Here is a 17,810-nt window from a genome sequence, read left to right as displayed (position 1 = left end):
CTGACGGTGCAGCAGGAGCACGCTTATGCTTTGCATTAAAAAGAGGACCTATAAAACACAACATTTTAATGGCATATTTAAACTTCATCGATGGCACCTCAAACTCAACCCGAGTTCCTAAAGAGTTGTTAGTGAAGTCACATCCTTACCTGCTCACAAACGGTCAAAAAGGTCATTTTACAGCAATTATTTTCCACGTTAACTCCAGGAGGGACAATGGATCTGTAGTTTGAGTCTGAGACGAGCAGGTGCTGAGGGTTCCAGCGTGGGGTCTGAAGATTGAAACGATCTACCACTGACCCTGCATACACACCACCCCCAGCATAGCTGTGAAGCACTTTGCAGTCATGTTAAAGATGATGTGCGAATGCATCCTTAATGCACCAAATTGTTAGTGACAAAATTGGATATTAGTAATATTACTGATGAAGTCTGCTTAAAGCATACTGCTTCATTTACACACCTTCTGGTATCCAAAAATTCAGGGACACGAAATTTCTGACCCAAAATCTGAGTCCTAAGTCTACAACAGAAACAGCCAGTAACTCAATTTGAGTTAAAGCCTTATTGGACAAAACATGGTTCTCCATCTAAGCAAATCTTGGAAGCTCTTTGATTCCCGATATCTTAAGACAAGGGCCTGAGTTTCACATTTAAATGGAGGGACAGACCTGGATTAGCTGAAATTTTAAACCAGGACAACTCATTTTAAATACATCCTTATTACAGTACATCCCATTACAATGCCAATGGCATTTTTTGCTTCGATACCAGTTACCTCATTTAGCACATCCATGATTTCTTTATCAAAGCACTCCAGCAACACTTGGGTGGATTCCAGGTGTCTTGCATGCATCATGGGTGGGACACAATCCCTCAAAGCACTAAACATGTACTGAAAAACAGTGAAATATCAGACTGTGGAAAACAAACATTAACATTTTACGACAACTAAGTACATTTTCAAGTTTACATAAATCAGTGTCCCAACATATTTCTCCAGCATACTGCATATTATACATCTAATATTTGACATATATAGAATCTACTTCTTTAAACAAAGGTTATTTTCAAATCATTACTTTCCACTCAACTTTATTCGATCTTGAAGGAGATGGTCCAAGAAATACTAATTATATTTTCAATCCTTATTTGAAAGGGTACAGGAATAGGTTCTTAAAGTTACGACCAATTTGAGAAGGTGGTGAGGGAGAGAGGAGCCCAGATAATCTCTGCTTTGTGAGTTACATTAGGCCCATGATTTCTTGTTAGCATCTGTCACTTCAGATTGAGGAACTGAAGTTTAATGCAAAAAGTTAAAAGGACTTTAACTGTTCCATTTCAATACTGATCAAGATTTCTACACAAATATTTTAATATTCATGGGCCGTATAATGTAGTACATCTTGAAGGAAGAATTTTATATTAAAAATCTTTCAAAATAGTTCAGTTCAAAATCATACTGATTCAACATGCCCACGTGATACTATAAAACAGGCGGTTAGAGACAGCTTGGGGTAATGTCCCCGTGTGACATCATGGCGTCCTATTCCAGTGACATCACAAATGAAGGGCTCCGCCCACAATCCCCATTCATGTTATGTCCCCACGCTGCCTCTAACCAGCAAAAATACCACACCAACACACTGATAAGTGTTCCAATATTCTGTAATATTTACAATCCTGTGAATTTAGTGGAATACACTTCTTTTTAAATATGCACCATATGTAACAATTCATGCAGCTTCCAACATTTTATATTTGTTCATTCTGGGGATGTGGGCATCACTGGCAAGACTGGTATTTATTGCCCATCCCTAGTTGCCCTGAAGGTAATGATGAGCCTTCTTATTCTCTGTAGTAGATTGGATACAACTGAGTGACTTGTTAGGCCACTTCAGAGGGCAGTTAAGAGTTAACCACATTGGTGTGGGACTGGAGTCACATATAGACCAGGCCGGGTAAGGACGGCAGGTTTCCTTCCCTAAAGGACATTAGGGAACCAGATGGGCTTTGAACAACAATCGGACAGCTTCACGGTCACTTCTAATGATACCAGCTTAATTTAAAAAAAACTTAATTCAAATTGTCAAAATGCCATGAAGGCATCTGAATTTACGGTCTGATTGCTAGTCCAGTAACATAACCACTACACTACTGCACCCATGGTCTGAATCCTTGGATGATGTATGCATATGATTAATAAAATGGACATCATCCAATATACAGATAAGTGAAACAGATAACTCCTGTAAATTAATATGAATCCTGTAATTGAGACTAGTCCAAGCTGCAGTTATGTAAACATCAATATAATTTGCTCTTACATGTACTCGTGCAGAATCTACAGCATTGTCATAAACATCATCCAAGTAGATGGGGAAAATGGTTCGATGCCAGTACAAGAAGTTGCAGTTGCACAGAACTTGAATCCTGCAAGATGCATCAAAATGTTTAACTTTGTTGCTTGGCCCAGAGTAGATTGTAGTACTTATGTTCTCTCTGTAAACAGCCTGGCTTACTCACCGCTCCCTCAGCTCACTGATCAGGTCCAACTTCTTCAGCACTACTTGCAGCGGCAACAATTCCTCATCTCGGAATGTTTTCTTCAGGAGCCAAAATGAGCAAGGCAGCATTGGTCAGATGAGAGAGTAAACAGCTACCCATAGCATGGCAAAGTTACAATATTCAGCACTTTAAACAAGTACTCCAGAACTAAGTTATTCCAAAACTACTAAATGTGTTTCGACCATTTCTAAACTGTAATAATATTCAGCATGTAGAATCATGGAATGGTTACAGCACAGGAGGCCGCCCTTCAGCCCATCGAGCCCATGTCGGTCTTTGCAAGAGCAATCCAGTTAGTCCCATTCCCCCGCTCTTTCCCCGTAGCCCTGCAAATTTTTTCCCTTGAAGTATTTATCCAATTCCTTTTTGAAAACCACAACTGAATCTGCTTCCACCACCCTTTCAGGCAGCGCATTCCAGATCATAATTTGCTGCGTAAAAAGGTTTTTCCTCATGTCACCTTTGGTTCTTCTACCAATCACCTTAAATCTATGCCCCCTGGTCACTGACCCCTCTGCTAAGGGAAATAGGTCCTCCCTATCCACTCTATCTAGTCCCATCATAATTTTATACACCTCAATTAAATCTCCCCTCAGCCTCCTTTGTTCCAAAGAGAACAACCCCAGCCTATCCAATCTTTCCTCAGAGCTAAAATTCTCCAGCCCTGGCAACAGCCTCGTAAATCGCCTCTGTATCCTCTATAGTGCAATCACATTTTTCCTGTAATGTGGTGACCAGAACTGTACGCAGTACTCAAGCTGTGGCCTAACCAATGTTTCATACAGTTCTAGCATAACCTCCCTGCTCTTATATTCTGTGCCTCAGCTAATAAAGGAAAGTATCCCGTATGCCTTCAAAGATCTGTGGACATGCACTCCAAGGTCTCTTTGTTTCTCTACATCTCTCAGTATCCTCCCATTTATTGTGTATTCCCTTGCCCTGTTTGTCCTCCCCAAATGCATTACCTCACACTTCTCTGGATTGAATTCCATTTGCCACTTTTCTGCCCACCTGACCAGTCCATTGATATCTTCCTGCAGTCTACAGCTTTCCTCCTCACTATCAACCACATGGCCAATTTTTGTATCATCTGCAAACCTCTTGATCAAGCCTCCAACATTCAAATCCAAAATCATTTATACCACAAAAAGCAAGGGACCTAGTACTGAGCCCTGTGGAACCCCACTGAAAACAGCCTTCCAGTCACAAAAACACTCGTCAACCATTACCCTTTGCTTCCTGCCACTGAGCCAATTTTGTATCTAACTTGCCACTCTCCCCTGGATCCCATAGGCTTTTACTTTTTTGACCAGTCTGCCACGTGGGACCTTGTCAAATGCCTTGCTAAAATCCATGTAGATTACATCAAACGTACTACCCTCATCGACCCTCCTTGTTACCTCCTCAAAAAATTCAATCAAGTTAGTCAGACACGACCTTCCCTTAACAAATCCATGCTGACTGTCCTTGATTACTCCATGCCTTTCTAAATGACGATTTATTCTGTCCTTCAGAATTGTTTCCAATAATTTGCCCACCACCGAGGTTAGGCTGACTGGCCTGTAATTACTCGGTCTATCTTTTTCTCCCTTTTTAAACAACGGTACAACATTAGCAGTCCTCCAATCCTCTGGCACCATGCCAGTAGCCAGGAAGGATTGGAAAATGATGGTCAGAGCCTCCATTATTTCCTCCTTTGCTTCTCTTAACAGCCTGGGATACATTTCATTCGGGCCTGCTTCATCTTACTGTCTATCTCTTTTGTCATCCAGGGAGCTCTGGCTTTGGTTGCCCTACCTTTCCCCCTCGTGGGAATGTACCCGAAACATCTCCTCTTGAAAGGCCGCCGACTGTTCAATTACAGTTTTGCCTGACAATCTTTGATTCCAATTTACCCGGGCCAGGTCCGTTCTCATCCCACTGAAATTGGCCCTCCTCCAATTGAGTATTTTTACTTTAGACTGGTCCATGTCCTTTTCCATAACTAATCTAAACCTTATAATACTATGATCGCTGCTCCCGAAATGTTCCCCCACTGACACTTGCTCCACTTGACCCACCTCGTTCCCCAGAACCAGAACCAGCAATGCCTCCTTCCTCGTTGGGCTGGAAACATACTGATCAAGGAAGTTCTCCTGAACACACTTCAGAAATTCCTCTTCCTCTTTGCCCTTTACACTGTTACTATCCCAGTCTATATTAGGATAGTTGAAGTCCCCCATTATTACTACTATATAGTTCTTGCACCTCCCTGCAAATTTGCTCCTCTATAGCCTTCCCACTAGTTGGTGGCCTATAGAATACACCTAGTGTAGTGGCACTTCTATTGTTTAACTCTAACCAAATAGATTCTGTCCTTGACCCCTCCAGGACATCCTCTCTCTCCAGCACTGCAACGTTCTCCTTGAATCAATACTGCCACCACCCCACCCCCCTCCTTTTTTTCCTTCCCTATCTTTCCTGAACACCTTGTATCCAGGGATATTTAGTACCCAATCCTGCCCTTTTTTGAGCCAGGTCTCCATTATCGCCACATCATATTCCCATACAGCTACTTATGCCTGCAGCTCACCAACCTTATTTACTATGCTTCGTGCATTTACAGATATGCACTCTAAACCTCTTAGACCTTCTCGTATTCTCCTAGTCTGATACCACCTAATACTGTACAATTTCTTACTCTAGTGCTATCTGTGTCTCCCAATCCTTTGTGCACCTTGTTTCTTCTTTCGAATCCTGGTGCCCTTCCCCCTGCCAAATTAGTTTAAACCCCCCCCCCCCCCCCCCCCACAGCACTAGTGAACCTCCCCGTGAGGACACTGGTCCCAGCTCTGTTGCAGTGCAACCTGTCCATCTTGAACAGATCCCTCCTGCCCCAGAACTAATCCCAAAGCCCCCAAAATCTGAAGCCCCCCCTTTTGCACCATGTCTCTAGCCACACAATAGCCTGCCTTATCTTCCTATTTCTGTAATCACTAGCACGTGGCACTGGAAGTAATCCAGAGAGATTACTACCTTTGAGGTCCTGCTTTTTAACTTCCAACCTAGCTCCTGAAGCTCTGACTGCAGGACCTTATCCTAGTTTTGTACATGTAAAGGATGAATGTCAGAACTGGGATGTAATTTGCATTACACAAAAACAAAATTATCCTTAAGATCTTAAGAAAGATACAAGAGTTTATGCTCACCATTTGGGTGCCCACACTTAATGCTAGTGCGACTACGAGTCTGCGCTCTTTGGTACTGGGTCCATTGAGAGCACTTTCAGCCAACACAAGAGCTGACAGCACATCCAGACGTCGTTCACTGTACTTCTTGTCAGATATCACTCTTTTCTGAAGGAACAATGTAACTATTTTCCAAATGAACATCAATCTGCTGTTCCTGAAATTTAAATCTAAATCCGTGATACTACACATAGTCAGTAAGCTAACATAGGCAATAAAATGTACAACATTTATTAGTGGGGGATCATTTAATGTGAAGTTAATTCACGATTTCACACTATCACGGGTTCAACAAACCAAATTCATTTTTAAGGTCACCACTGCAGCCATCTTTTCCCACTCCATAGGCTGTGAAAGTGACGCCATTTAAAAGGAGTATTTAAGATTAGACTGAATACAAAGATGCGGCTGTTGTGTTTTACTCACTATCTCTACAGCCACAGTTTTTAATTAAAGCTCCAGACTGGGCAAAGTTATAGCTGGAAACTTGCTTTCAGTTTGTCCCTCATTCCCCTCCTCCACCACTGTGGAAACCAAGTGATGCTCAGACTTTGCAAATGACCATCTCAGGAGGCCAGAAGTCACCATTTTGACAAAAAAAGGCAAAATATTTGTTAATTATCAGCAGCAACACAAACTACAACTTAATTCATAAAACAGGAGATGTCACCAAGTCACCTGAGCTGCAGAACAATTAGAAAACTGATACAATCAGGAAAATATACTGATCTCCACATATAGTCAATGCACAGTCCTCAGTCTAGGGTTACCATGGTAACCCCTCATACACAACATGCATATAAAAGAACTGGAAAACAGAATGTACAAACCTTAGCAATAGATATGGAATTAAGGGCCTGATGCTGAAGATATTGAGCAATATGACACACAGAATCTGCTATGACCATAGTCCTCCTATGGGCAGTGTGTTCAATTGCCTAGAAAAAAAATGGAAAATGCTGCATGTGATTTATTATAAACAGCCACAAATCCATTAAGCAATATATTGTATCTTGTAAGCATCACCTGGTGAAGAAACGGTGTACTACCGTCAAAAAACTGGAATTGCCACCAAAAACATTTTTGTTGAAAAGCATTTCAATTACCTCAAAAAACAGTTGTTTTCTAACCATGTACTGCCAATATCGACTAATTGGATCTCGGTGCACCAGTAAACTGGAATCTCCCAATTTTCAATAGATACTATATGAACCACAAAGCACCTGTCTTGAGAAATACCTCACGACTCGCATTTATATATAGAAAAACATCCCAAGATTCTTCACAGAGGCGTATTCCTCTTTCTTAGGACTGTGGGCTAAGTAACATAGCATAAAATAAAATTTTAAAAAACAACTTAATCTAATAAATTAAACAAGGCCAGTACTTGGTTCAGCCTAAAAATAATTTGATTGGCATTGTAGTAATCAATAAGTTATGACAGGGCAGGAGGTGTGTTGCAGCTGCAATATATGGGAGCTACTGGACAGTTTTGTCCAGGGAGACTACATCTGCGGTAAGTGTCTGCTGCTCGAGGAACTTTGGCTCCGAGTTGAGGAGCTGGAGTCCGAGCTGCAGACATTGCGAGGCATCAGGGAGGGAGAAAGTTACCTGGACACTTTGATCCAGGAGGCAGTCACACCCCTTAGACTAAATACTGTAGAATTGGCAGGTGGTCACGGACAGGAGGGTGTGACTGCGAGTGAGGCAAGTACGGGGATCCAGGAGGGAGCATTGCAGGAGCCTCAGCCTCTGCACTTATCTATTGGACAAGAGGTCCACAAGGGCTACAAGAACAAATGCAGGGACTGCAGGATGAGCAAACTGGCCACGGCACCGTGGTTCAGGGGGCCATTCAAGTGGGGGGAGTAGGCGACAGTATAGTTAGAGGGATAGACACTGTTCTCTGCAGCCAAGAGCGAGAGTCCCGAAGGCTGTGCTGCCTACCCGGTGCCAGGGTTAAGGACATCTCCTTAGGGCTGGAGAGAAACTTGGAGTGGGAGGGGGAGGATCCAGTTGTCATGGTCCACATCGTCCTACCTATGTCGTTGGTACCTAAGAGGTTCTGCTGAGGGAGTTTGAGCAGCTAGGGACTAAATTAAAAAGCAGAACCACAAAAGGTGATAATCTCCGGATTATTACCTGAGCCACGAGCAAATTGGCACAGGGTAAATCAGATCAGAGAGATGAATGCGTGGCTCAAAGGTTGGTGTGGGAGAAGTGGGTTTCGATTCATGGGGCACTGGCACCAGTACTGGGGAAAGAGGGAGCTGTTCCGTTGGGACGGTCTTCACCTGAACCATGCTGGGACCAGTGTTCTGGCAAACTGAACAACTAGGGCAGTAGAGAAGGCTTTAAACTAAATTGGGGTTGGGGGGGGAGGGGGGGGGGAAGGAGGGCTCAGGTGGGGCGAAGTTTAGATTGATAAAGAGAAAAGACAAGGAAATAGGACAGGAAAGTGATGGGGGTAATGATAAACAGAGTGTGTCAGGAAGGGACGGAGCGTACAAACATAAGAACAAATGGGGCCGGCGTAGAAAAGAATGGTAAGAAGACAAAATTAAAGTATCTTTATCTGAATGCACGCAGCATTTGTAATAAGATAGATGAATTGACGGCACAAATAGAAACAAATGGGTATGATCTCGTGGCCATTACAGAGACGAGGTTGGAAGGTGACCAAGGTTGGGAGCTAAATATTCAGGGTTATTTAACATTTCGGAAGGATAATAGTGAGAAATGATCTTGGCTTAGAAGATCAAGATGTTGAATCAATTTGGGTGGAGGTAAGAAATAACTGATATAAATCAGGAAATAACAGGGGCTTGTAAAAAAGGTAATGCAATAATCATGGGCGATTTTAACTTTCACATAGATTGGACAAATCAAATTGGCAAAAATAGCCCTGAGGAGGAGTTCATAGATTGTGTTAGGGACTGTTTCTTAGACCAATACGTCAGGGAACCAACCAGGGAACAGGCCATTTTGGATCTGGTAATGGGTAATTAAACAGGATTAATTAATGATCTCAAAGTAAAGGATCCCTTGGGAAACCGTGATCATAACATGATAGAATTTCACATCCAGTTTGAGAGGTAGGATCTTGGGTCTGAAGCTACTGTATTAAACTTAAATAAGGGCAATTATAAAGGAATGAGGGCGGAATTGTCTAAAGTGGACTGGGTAAACAGATTAGATGGTATGATGGTGGATAAACAGAGGCAAACATTTGGAAAGATATTTTATGACTCGCAAAAAAAAAATATCCCTGAGGAGGAAAGACTCCACAAAAAGGGAGGAGATATTATGAGGGGCGTCAAAGAGATAGGTCTTATGGGGTCTCAAACAAGGAGAAGGAGGCACAGAAGTTTAGGGAGGGAGTTCCAGAGCATGGGGCCTAGATGGATGAAGGCATGGCTGCCAATGGCGGGTCAGAGGGAGGGGGCATGCACAAAGGGAGGAAGAGAGAGTTCGGGGGGGGGGGGGGGGGGGGAGGGGAAGAGAGACGGTTGTAGGACTGGAGGAGATTACAGAGATAGGGAGGGGCAAGGCCATTGAGGAATCTGAACACAAGGATGAGAATTTTAAAGTGGAGGTATTGAGACCGGGAGCCAATGTAGGTCAGCGAGGACAAAGGTGATGGGTGTGGGACTAGGTGTGGGTTAGGATATAGGCAGTAGAGTTTTGGATGAGAAGAAGTTTACAAAGGGTGGAGGATGGGAGGCTGGCCAGAGCATTGGAATTGTCGTGTCTGGAGGTAACAAAATATGGACATGAGTTTCATCAGCAGATGAGCTGAGGCAGGGGCAGAGAAGGGCGATGTTACAGAGGTGGAGGTAGGCGGTTTTTGTGATTGAGAGGAAATGAGGTTAAAAGTTCGGGTTGAATAAGACAGAGGTCGTGAACAGTCTGATTCAACCTGAAACAGTAGCCATGGAGGGGGATGGAATCATTGGCTAGAGTACGAATTTTGTGGCATGGGCTGAAAACAATGGCTTTGGTCTTCCCTAGAGGAAATTGCAGCTCATGTAAGACTGGATGTAGTCTGACATTTCAGAGGTCGAGAGAGATGGCGGAGTGGGAGAGCTCGGTGTTATCAGCGTAAATATGGAAGCTGATCCAGTTTCTAAAGATAATGTCACCAAGGGGCAGTACTTAGAAGAGGAAGGGGGGGGGCAGGGGCAGGAGCAGGAATGGATCCTTGGGGAGCTCTAGAGGTAATGGTTGGAGGCTGGGAGAAAAAGCCATCACTGGAGACACTCTGGCTACAATTGGGCCGGTAAGAAAGAAGAATGAAAGACTTGCATTTATATAGCACCTTTCACAACCTCAGGACGTCCAAAAGTGCTTCATGGTCAATGAAGTACAAGTGGAACCAAGAGAGGGCAGTGTAGTCACTGCTGTAATATGGGGAAACAAGGCAGCCAATTACACGCAGCAAGGTCCAACAAACAGCATTGAGGTAAATAACCAGATAATCTGTTTTAGTGGTGTTTGTTGAGGGATAAATATTGGACAGGACACCGAGGAGAAACTCCCCTGCTCTTCTTCGAATAGTGCCATGGATATTTTACATCCACTTGAGGGTAGAGGGGCCTCGGTTTAAAGTCTCATCCGAGAGACGGCACTTCCAACAGTGCAGTACTCCCTCAGTGCTGGTCTGGAGTGTCGACCTGGATTATGTGCTCAAGTCTCTGGAGTGGGACTTGAACCCACAACCCTCTGGCTCAGAGGGGAGAGTGCTACCATTAAGCCAAGGCTGACAAATATTCTTATTTGTTCAAATCTTCATTTATAGAAATCAATTATGCTAAATTAGTAGAGAAGATGGGCTGGAGAGAGCAACACCGTGGGATTTAAATTTGGAACTAGTTTGGAACTAGGGATGCCAACCTTCCCGGACGCTACTGCTAGCAGCCCATGGGCCGAATGGCCTCCTCCTGTGCTGTAATTTCTATCATTCTATGAAAACTCTCCTTTATTGAGTCCGAGCCCAGGGAATGGTTTAGAAATGATGGTGCTGAGCTGAGTTCAGGACGATATGCCCTACGAGAAGTGCCTCAAACACTGAGCCCCCTGTGCGATCTCTGTTTAGTTCGGGTCGGTGTGTACTGGCCGGTTTTGACGTGTGAAGTCCAAGTACAGATCAGCTCTGACTGAGGCTCCCAGTTCAGAGTTTGTCACCTTCACGTGGATCAGGAATCCAAGATATAGGGAGAGAGATTGGGCAAGTTAAAAGTGGCATTGACTGGGAAGCCTGTCCACACCCTGTATAGTGCTGGGGGATTCTGGCTATGGTTTCAGGGTGAATATCAGCAGGTTATAGGATTACTACTAGTTACCAGTAAGATATTGAGGCATTATACCTATTACTACCAGTTACATATAGACCATCAGTGAGTTATTTTATTACTGTTGGTTATATGGTGAATCTGAGTGTCACCAGTGTTTCTTAGTTACTGGTGGAATCAAAGTTCCTCCCACCTCAATTTCCCCCCGCCCCCAACTCTTCCCCCGCGGTTCTCAACAGCTGCAGGTGTGAAACCACGAGCGAAGATACCCAGCTGCCTTTATACGGTAAATGCAGTAACATTTGCAGAAGTCGCAGGGTCAGACCTCCAGAGTTTTCAACCCCATTTGGAGTGTGAAGCACATCCAGATCTTTGAGAAAAAGAAGCAAATAACAACTTTAGCTACTATGGAGATGGAATCAAGGGAAACTCTCTGCACATTGGCCCATGAAGTAGTCATGATATAAACAACTTCACCTCTGAAGAGCAGAGATGCAGGTTCCTCCCCGTGAGGATGCTAAGCAAAGCTAACTAAACATTAGGGAAATGGAACAAAACAAGCAGTGACGATGGTTTTCTAAATAGAACCAAGGCACTACAAACAAACAATGCAGAAATATTTTCCCTTCAGAGGGAAAGCACAGTGCTGGATAAAATATTTGCACTATAATTCTGAGCCAAATGAAGCTCAGGAAATTTAGGAACTTTGAATGAGGCTTTGTTCTGAATGACAAATAATAAAAATTCAACCCATCACCTGGGCATGAATCTGACTAACTCAGCAAATCAATATAACAAGCAGCAATAGTTTAAAGCAAGAAATCTAAACAAAAAAAGCCTGCTTCCATTTCTAAAGTAGCTACAAGGAGTAATTTGCATGAAATGCTGACATAGGATCAGATGTAAAACAAGTTCAAATCCCAGGTGATTAACAAGGAGTTTCACTTTCCAGATACCCATCAGGGACTGGACACCACTGGATGTGGGCTGAACTTTTCCAAGATGGATAATGCACTACAAAAGCTATGTCAAGGAGCTGGATGCTGCAAATAAATCAGAATTCCCAGAATTTAATTCCCTAACATATCAAAACACAAACCGTTTACACTTAGAACCTTGAAAGGCTTCTGTAAGGAAAAAAATCCTTGCAAAGTATCTACAAGGAAAGAAACTGTTCTGTGGTAGGCTGATCTTCCCACCAGCCAACAAAGGTTGAGAATTACATCCACTCCTGCAGAATCCAAGCCTCATGTACCTACCCTGTTCACACATCCCTTTATTCCCCTTTCCTTCAACCACCTACCTAACCCACTCTTAAATGCTGACACGGTCTCTGTGTTCCAAAGCCTCCTCTGTGTAAAAAAAGTTTCTCCTGCTCTCTGTCCGAAATCACTTGCATTTAATCTTTATTTATGTCCCCCTTTCTAAACCTTAAATCACTGGAAATAGTCTATTTCTATCTATTCTGTCCTATCCCTCCATTATTTTAAACACTCCCCTCAAATTACCCCACAATCCCTTCTGTTCTGATGAAACAGCCCTGATTTTCAAGTCTGTTTTTGTATTTCATCATATCAGGCAGCTTCCTGGTGAATCTGTGTTGAACCCTCTCTATTGCCTCAACATCCTTCCTATAGTGTGGGGCCCAAAACTACACACACTGCTCCCACTGTGCTCTTACTAAGCACTGAGTAAGATCTGGTCACCCATCTATGCTAACACTTCTGATAAACGTTAATTGATATTCCAGACTGAAAGATTTGACAAGTTGTTCTCTCTTGGACAGGTTATGAAAATGACTGGTCTCTGAACCTCAACGGCTCAATGTATCCCGCAAGAAGCCGAGCCACAGATCAGCAAGATCCCTGGTCCAATCTTTGTCCACTGCAGAGTTAGCTGATCTCAGCGACAGCAGCAGTAAAGGTTGCAACTGGCGTCAGTGGCCTTCGGTTTGGGGAGGGAACAAAAACCCCACCAGGAGTGAAAGTGAAGCGAAGGCGAGAGCGGTCTGGGCTTTGACACCTGGCCTCCCGCAGTTGAATAAGCTACTGGCCCTCGCTGTCAAAGCTCAGTCCCTTGCAACGACTATTTGAGTGAGGTACTGGAGGTGACCCATGCCTCTGGAAGGACTCAAACCCTTCAAGAGCAGGGGAGAAAATTAGTGGGAAAGAAATGGGCCGCTCTACTTCAATCTGTTGGGAAATTCTGGATACAGGAAGAAATTGAGGGACAACACAAAGAAACTTCCCCAGACAGGAGTCGGAGGCTGTCCAATTCGATAACTGTCCCACTTCTGTAAGGAAGACCTTCTTGGTCTGGAATGTGCCGAGAAATCCATGCAGTTCTGAGTACTACAGCTGAAGATCTCTGTTGTCTCCCAATGAACCATGTCAGCTTTGCTCAGTTGGTAATGCTTTTGCCTCAATCAGAAGATTGTGGAATCAAGATGCTAATCGTAACTGACACTCCCGTGCAGTACTGAGGGAGGGCAGTATTGTTGGAGATGCTTTTCTTTGGATGAAACATTAAACCACAGCTCATTGCCTGTCCCAGTGGTTCAGGCAGATGTTAAAGATCCCTCGAGCAGCATGGAGTTCTCCCAGTGTGTTACCCGACATTTCTCCTCCAGCCCAAGACCACTAAAAACAAGTAAACTGCTCATTCAGCTCAATCCTGTTTGTGGGATTTTGTGGTTAAAATGGTGGCACGTTTGCCTATATAATAGTCCACTGCACTTCAAAAGTACAAAATACACATAAAGACATGTTGTGATGCTTTTGTGTCTTTACGACTCTTCACTTCAGATTCTTCAGCTCTCATAGCTTAGATCACGCTTATTGGTGAGTCCCAACTTGCTCTGTCTTTGACAATGCCTGCACTAGCCTCATCACAGGCACAAAAACCTGCCCATTTTTAAGCTACTAGAATCATTCCTATGCCTCCAGAGGGTCTTTCCCCAGCCTTTGATAAGCAATAGTGATCTAACTCTAGGTTTAAACTATTGTGAATTGAATAATTATTATTGAAAATTATGTAGAGGCATTGAAGAAGGTACAAAAAAGATTCACAAGGATGGTACCAGAACTGAGAGGATACCAATCAGAAGTTGATTGGGAGAGTCTGTTGGCAGGCAAAGGGACGTCTGGTAAGTGGGAGTCCTTCAAAAATGTGTTAACCAGGGTTCAGGGTAAGCACATTCCTTATAAAGTAAAGGGCAAGGCTGGTAGAAGTAGGGAACCTTGGATGACTCGGGAGATTGAGGCCCTAGTCAGAAAGAAGAAGGAGGCATATGACATGCATAGGCAGCTGGGATCAAGTGGATCCCTTGAAGAGTATAGAGATTGCCGGAGTAGAGTTAAGAGAGAAATCAGGAGGGCAAAAAGGGGACATGAGATTGCTTTGGCAGATAAGGCAAAGGTGAATCCAAAGAGCTTCTACAAATACATAAAGGGCAAAAGGGTAACTAGGGAGAAAGTAGGGCCTCTGAAGGATCAACAAGGTCATCTATGTGCGGAACCACAAGAGATGGGTGAGATCCTAAATGAATATTTTGCATCGGTATTTACGGTTGAGAAAGGCATGGATGTTAGGGAACTTGGGGAAATAAATAGTGATGTCTTGAGGAGTGTACATATTACAGAGAGGGAGGTGCTGGAAGTCTTAACGCGCATCAAGGTAGATAAATCTCCGGGACCTGATGAAATGTATCCCAGGACGTTATGGGAGGTTAGGGAGGAAATTGCGGGTCCCCTAGCAGAGATATTTGAATCATCCACCGCTACAGGTGAGGTGCCTGAAGATTGGAGGGTAGCAAATGTTGTGCCTTTGTTTAAGAAGGGCGGCAGGGAAAAGCCTGGGAACTACAGACCGGTGAGCCTGACATCTGTAGTGGGTAAGTTGTTAGAGGGTATTCTGAGAGACAGGATCTACGGGCATTTGGAGAGGCAGGGACTGATTAGGAACAGTCAGCATGGTTTTGTGAGAGGAAAATCATGTCTCTCGAATTTGATTGAGTTTTTTGAAGGGGTAACCAAGAAGATAGATGAGGGCTGTGCAGTAGACGTGGTCTACATGGACTTCAGCAAAGCCTTTGACAAGGTACCGCATGGTAGGTTGTTACATAAGGTTAAATCTCACGGGATCGAAGGTGAGGTAGCCAATTGGATACAACATTGGCTTGACGACAGAAGACAGAGGGTGGGTGTAGAGGGCTGTTTTTCAAATTGGAGGCCTGTGACCAGCGGTGTGCCTCAGGGATCGGTGCTGGGTCCGCTGTTATTTGTTATTTATATTAATGATTTGGATGAGAATTTAGGAGGCATGGTTAGTAAGTTTGCAGATGACACCAAGATTGGTGGCATTGTGGACAGTGAAGAAGGTTATCTAGGATTGCAACGGGATCTTGATAAATTGGGCCAGTGGGCCGATGAATGGCAGATGGAGTTTAATTTAGATAAATGTGAGGTGATGCATTTTGGTAGATCGAATCGGGCCAGGACCTACTCCGTTAATGGTAGGGCGTTGGGGAGAGTTATAGAACAAAGAGATCTAGGAGTACAGGTTCATAGCTCCTTGAAAGTGGAGTCACAGGTGGATAGGGTGGTGAAGAAGGCATTCAGCTTGCTTGGTTTCATTGGTCAGAACATTGAATACAGGAGTTGGGATGTCTTGTTGAAGTTGTACAAGACATTAGTAAGGCCACACTTGGAATACTGTGTACAGTTCTGGTCACCCTATTATAGAAAGGATATTATTAAACTAGAAAGAGTGCAGAAAAGATTTACTGGGATGCTACCGGGACTTGATGGTTTGACTTATAGGGAGAGGTTAGATAGACTGGGACATTTTTCCCTGGAGAGTAGGAGATTAAGGGGTGATCTTATAGAAGTCTATAAAATAATGAGGGGCATAGATAAGGTAGATAGTCAAAATCTTTTCCCAAAGGTAGGGGAGTCTATAACGAGGGGACATAGATTTAAGGTGAGAGGGGAGAGATACAAAAGGGTCCAGAGGGGCAATTTTTTCACTGAAAGGGTGGTGAGTGTCTGGAACGAGCTGCCAGAGGCAGTAGTAGAGGCGGGTACAATTTTGTCTTTTAAAAAGCATTTGGACAGTTACATGGGTAAGATGGGTATAGAGGGATATGGGCCAAGTGCAGGCAATTGGGACTAGCTTAGGTGGTATAAACTGGGCGACATGGACATGTTGGGCCAAAGGGCCTGTTTCCATGTTGTAAACTTCTATGATTCTATGTTACACGCATCAGGAAAGGCTGAACAGGCGGGGGCTCTTTTCTCTAGAAAAAAAGAGAAGGTTGAGGGGTGACCAGATCGAGGTCTTTAAGATAATGATAGGGTAGATGTGGAGAAGATGTTTCCACTTGTGAGGGAGTCCAAAACTAGAGGTCATAAAATATTAAATAGTTGCTAATAAATCCAATAGGGAATTCAGGAGAAACTTCTTTACTCAAAGAGTGGTGAGAATGTAGAACTCGCTCCCACAAGGAGTAATCGAGGTAAATAGTATAGATACATTAAAGGGGAAGCTAGATAAGCACATAAGGGAGAAAGGAACAGAAGGATATGCTGACAGGGGTAGACGAAGCAGGGAGATTAGAGGCTCGTGTGCAGCATAAACACCGGCACAGACCAGTTGGGCCGTATGGCCTGTTTCTGTGCTGTAGTTTCGATGTAACGGATGTATTTACAGTAGAAATTCTAGTACAATCTCCTCAAAAGGAAAGTTAAATGGTTAAGATCTAACCTGAACTTTCAAATCATTTCCTTTCTTGTATTCTTAATGAACTGTTGGAGGTTAGTCTACCAGTCTTTGTGAAGGTTTCAATCTGTTTGACTTAGCCCCCCCTCGAAGGATTCTCCCGTTTGCCCCATTTTATAATCCTCAAACTGTTACCAGGGCATGTTAAAATGTCCTAATTACCAGCCTCATTCAAAAAAACAGGCTGTACATCCATAACTGAACCAAAGTCTGTACGAACTGCAAACTTCTCCTTAAGCCTGTCACAACGGAAATAATAACAGCAAACATTGTAATATCTGTAATGAGATTGGGTGGGACAGTGCAGATGGATTGTTAGGTATTGTGCCCTGAATTCAAGAGACAGCTGGTCGACCAAAACAAGACAGAATTGCTTCATTTTTGTCACACTGATAAGGTGTTACATAAATGCAAGTTTTTTTTCTTAACCATATTGGTGCTTGGGTCTGTCCCTATTGAAGTCTCAGCAGCATCGCTGCAAGATGTTAAGTACATAAATAAATACCCCTCATTTGCAGAAGTTAGAACAGCAATTGGAAAATTAAATATCTGCATTCCCTAGTATTAAAAGAATCTGGTGGATAATATGTGGAAAGAGCAATAGAGGCGCTCGTCGCTGGAAAATCACCTCAGAAGTAGTCCTACAGAAAATTAAGATCAACTTTTGCTAAAACGGCAGAAAAAAGGAAAGCAAATGTGAACTCAATTTCCGTGACACTCAATATCAGATGAATGAACTGAGTTACTAAGTGACACACATTTCCAACAGCTTACCTTTAAAAGTTCCACAAGTCTGCACAATGCTTTAACAGATGTTTTGGTCATGGGTTTCTGCATTGACATGTACAGGTTCATTGTGGTTCGGATGATGTTACTGAGGCTGTTTGCGTACAGAATACCCTAAAGACATCAAACCGGTCAGTTAGATTTGGTCTTCCACTAAACA

At 43.4% G+C, this 17,810-nt stretch overlaps 1 protein-coding gene across 1 annotated transcript in view; it reads right to left on the bottom strand.

Annotated features, from left to right (window-relative positions):
- LOC137310104 (WASH complex subunit 4-like) overlaps positions 1–17,810 on the bottom strand; it is an 83,312-nt gene that overhangs the window by 26,757 nt on the left and 38,745 nt on the right. The window contains exons 14-19 of the mRNA XM_067978061.1: positions 17,639–17,764; positions 6,626–6,733; positions 5,757–5,903; positions 2,527–2,606; positions 2,328–2,433; positions 779–895 (exon numbers count right to left, since the gene is read on the bottom strand). Coding sequence (XP_067834162.1) covers positions 779–895; positions 2,328–2,433; positions 2,527–2,606; positions 5,757–5,903; positions 6,626–6,733; positions 17,639–17,764 — 684 coding nt within the window. The remainder of the gene's footprint in view (positions 1–778; positions 896–2,327; positions 2,434–2,526; positions 2,607–5,756; positions 5,904–6,625; positions 6,734–17,638; positions 17,765–17,810) is intronic.

This window comes from Heptranchias perlo, unplaced genomic scaffold (genome assembly GCF_035084215.1).
Source record: "Heptranchias perlo isolate sHepPer1 unplaced genomic scaffold, sHepPer1.hap1 HAP1_SCAFFOLD_217, whole genome shotgun sequence".
NCBI lineage: Eukaryota > Metazoa > Chordata > Chondrichthyes > Hexanchiformes > Hexanchidae > Heptranchias > Heptranchias perlo.
This window is presented reverse-complemented; position numbering and strand designations above follow the sequence as displayed.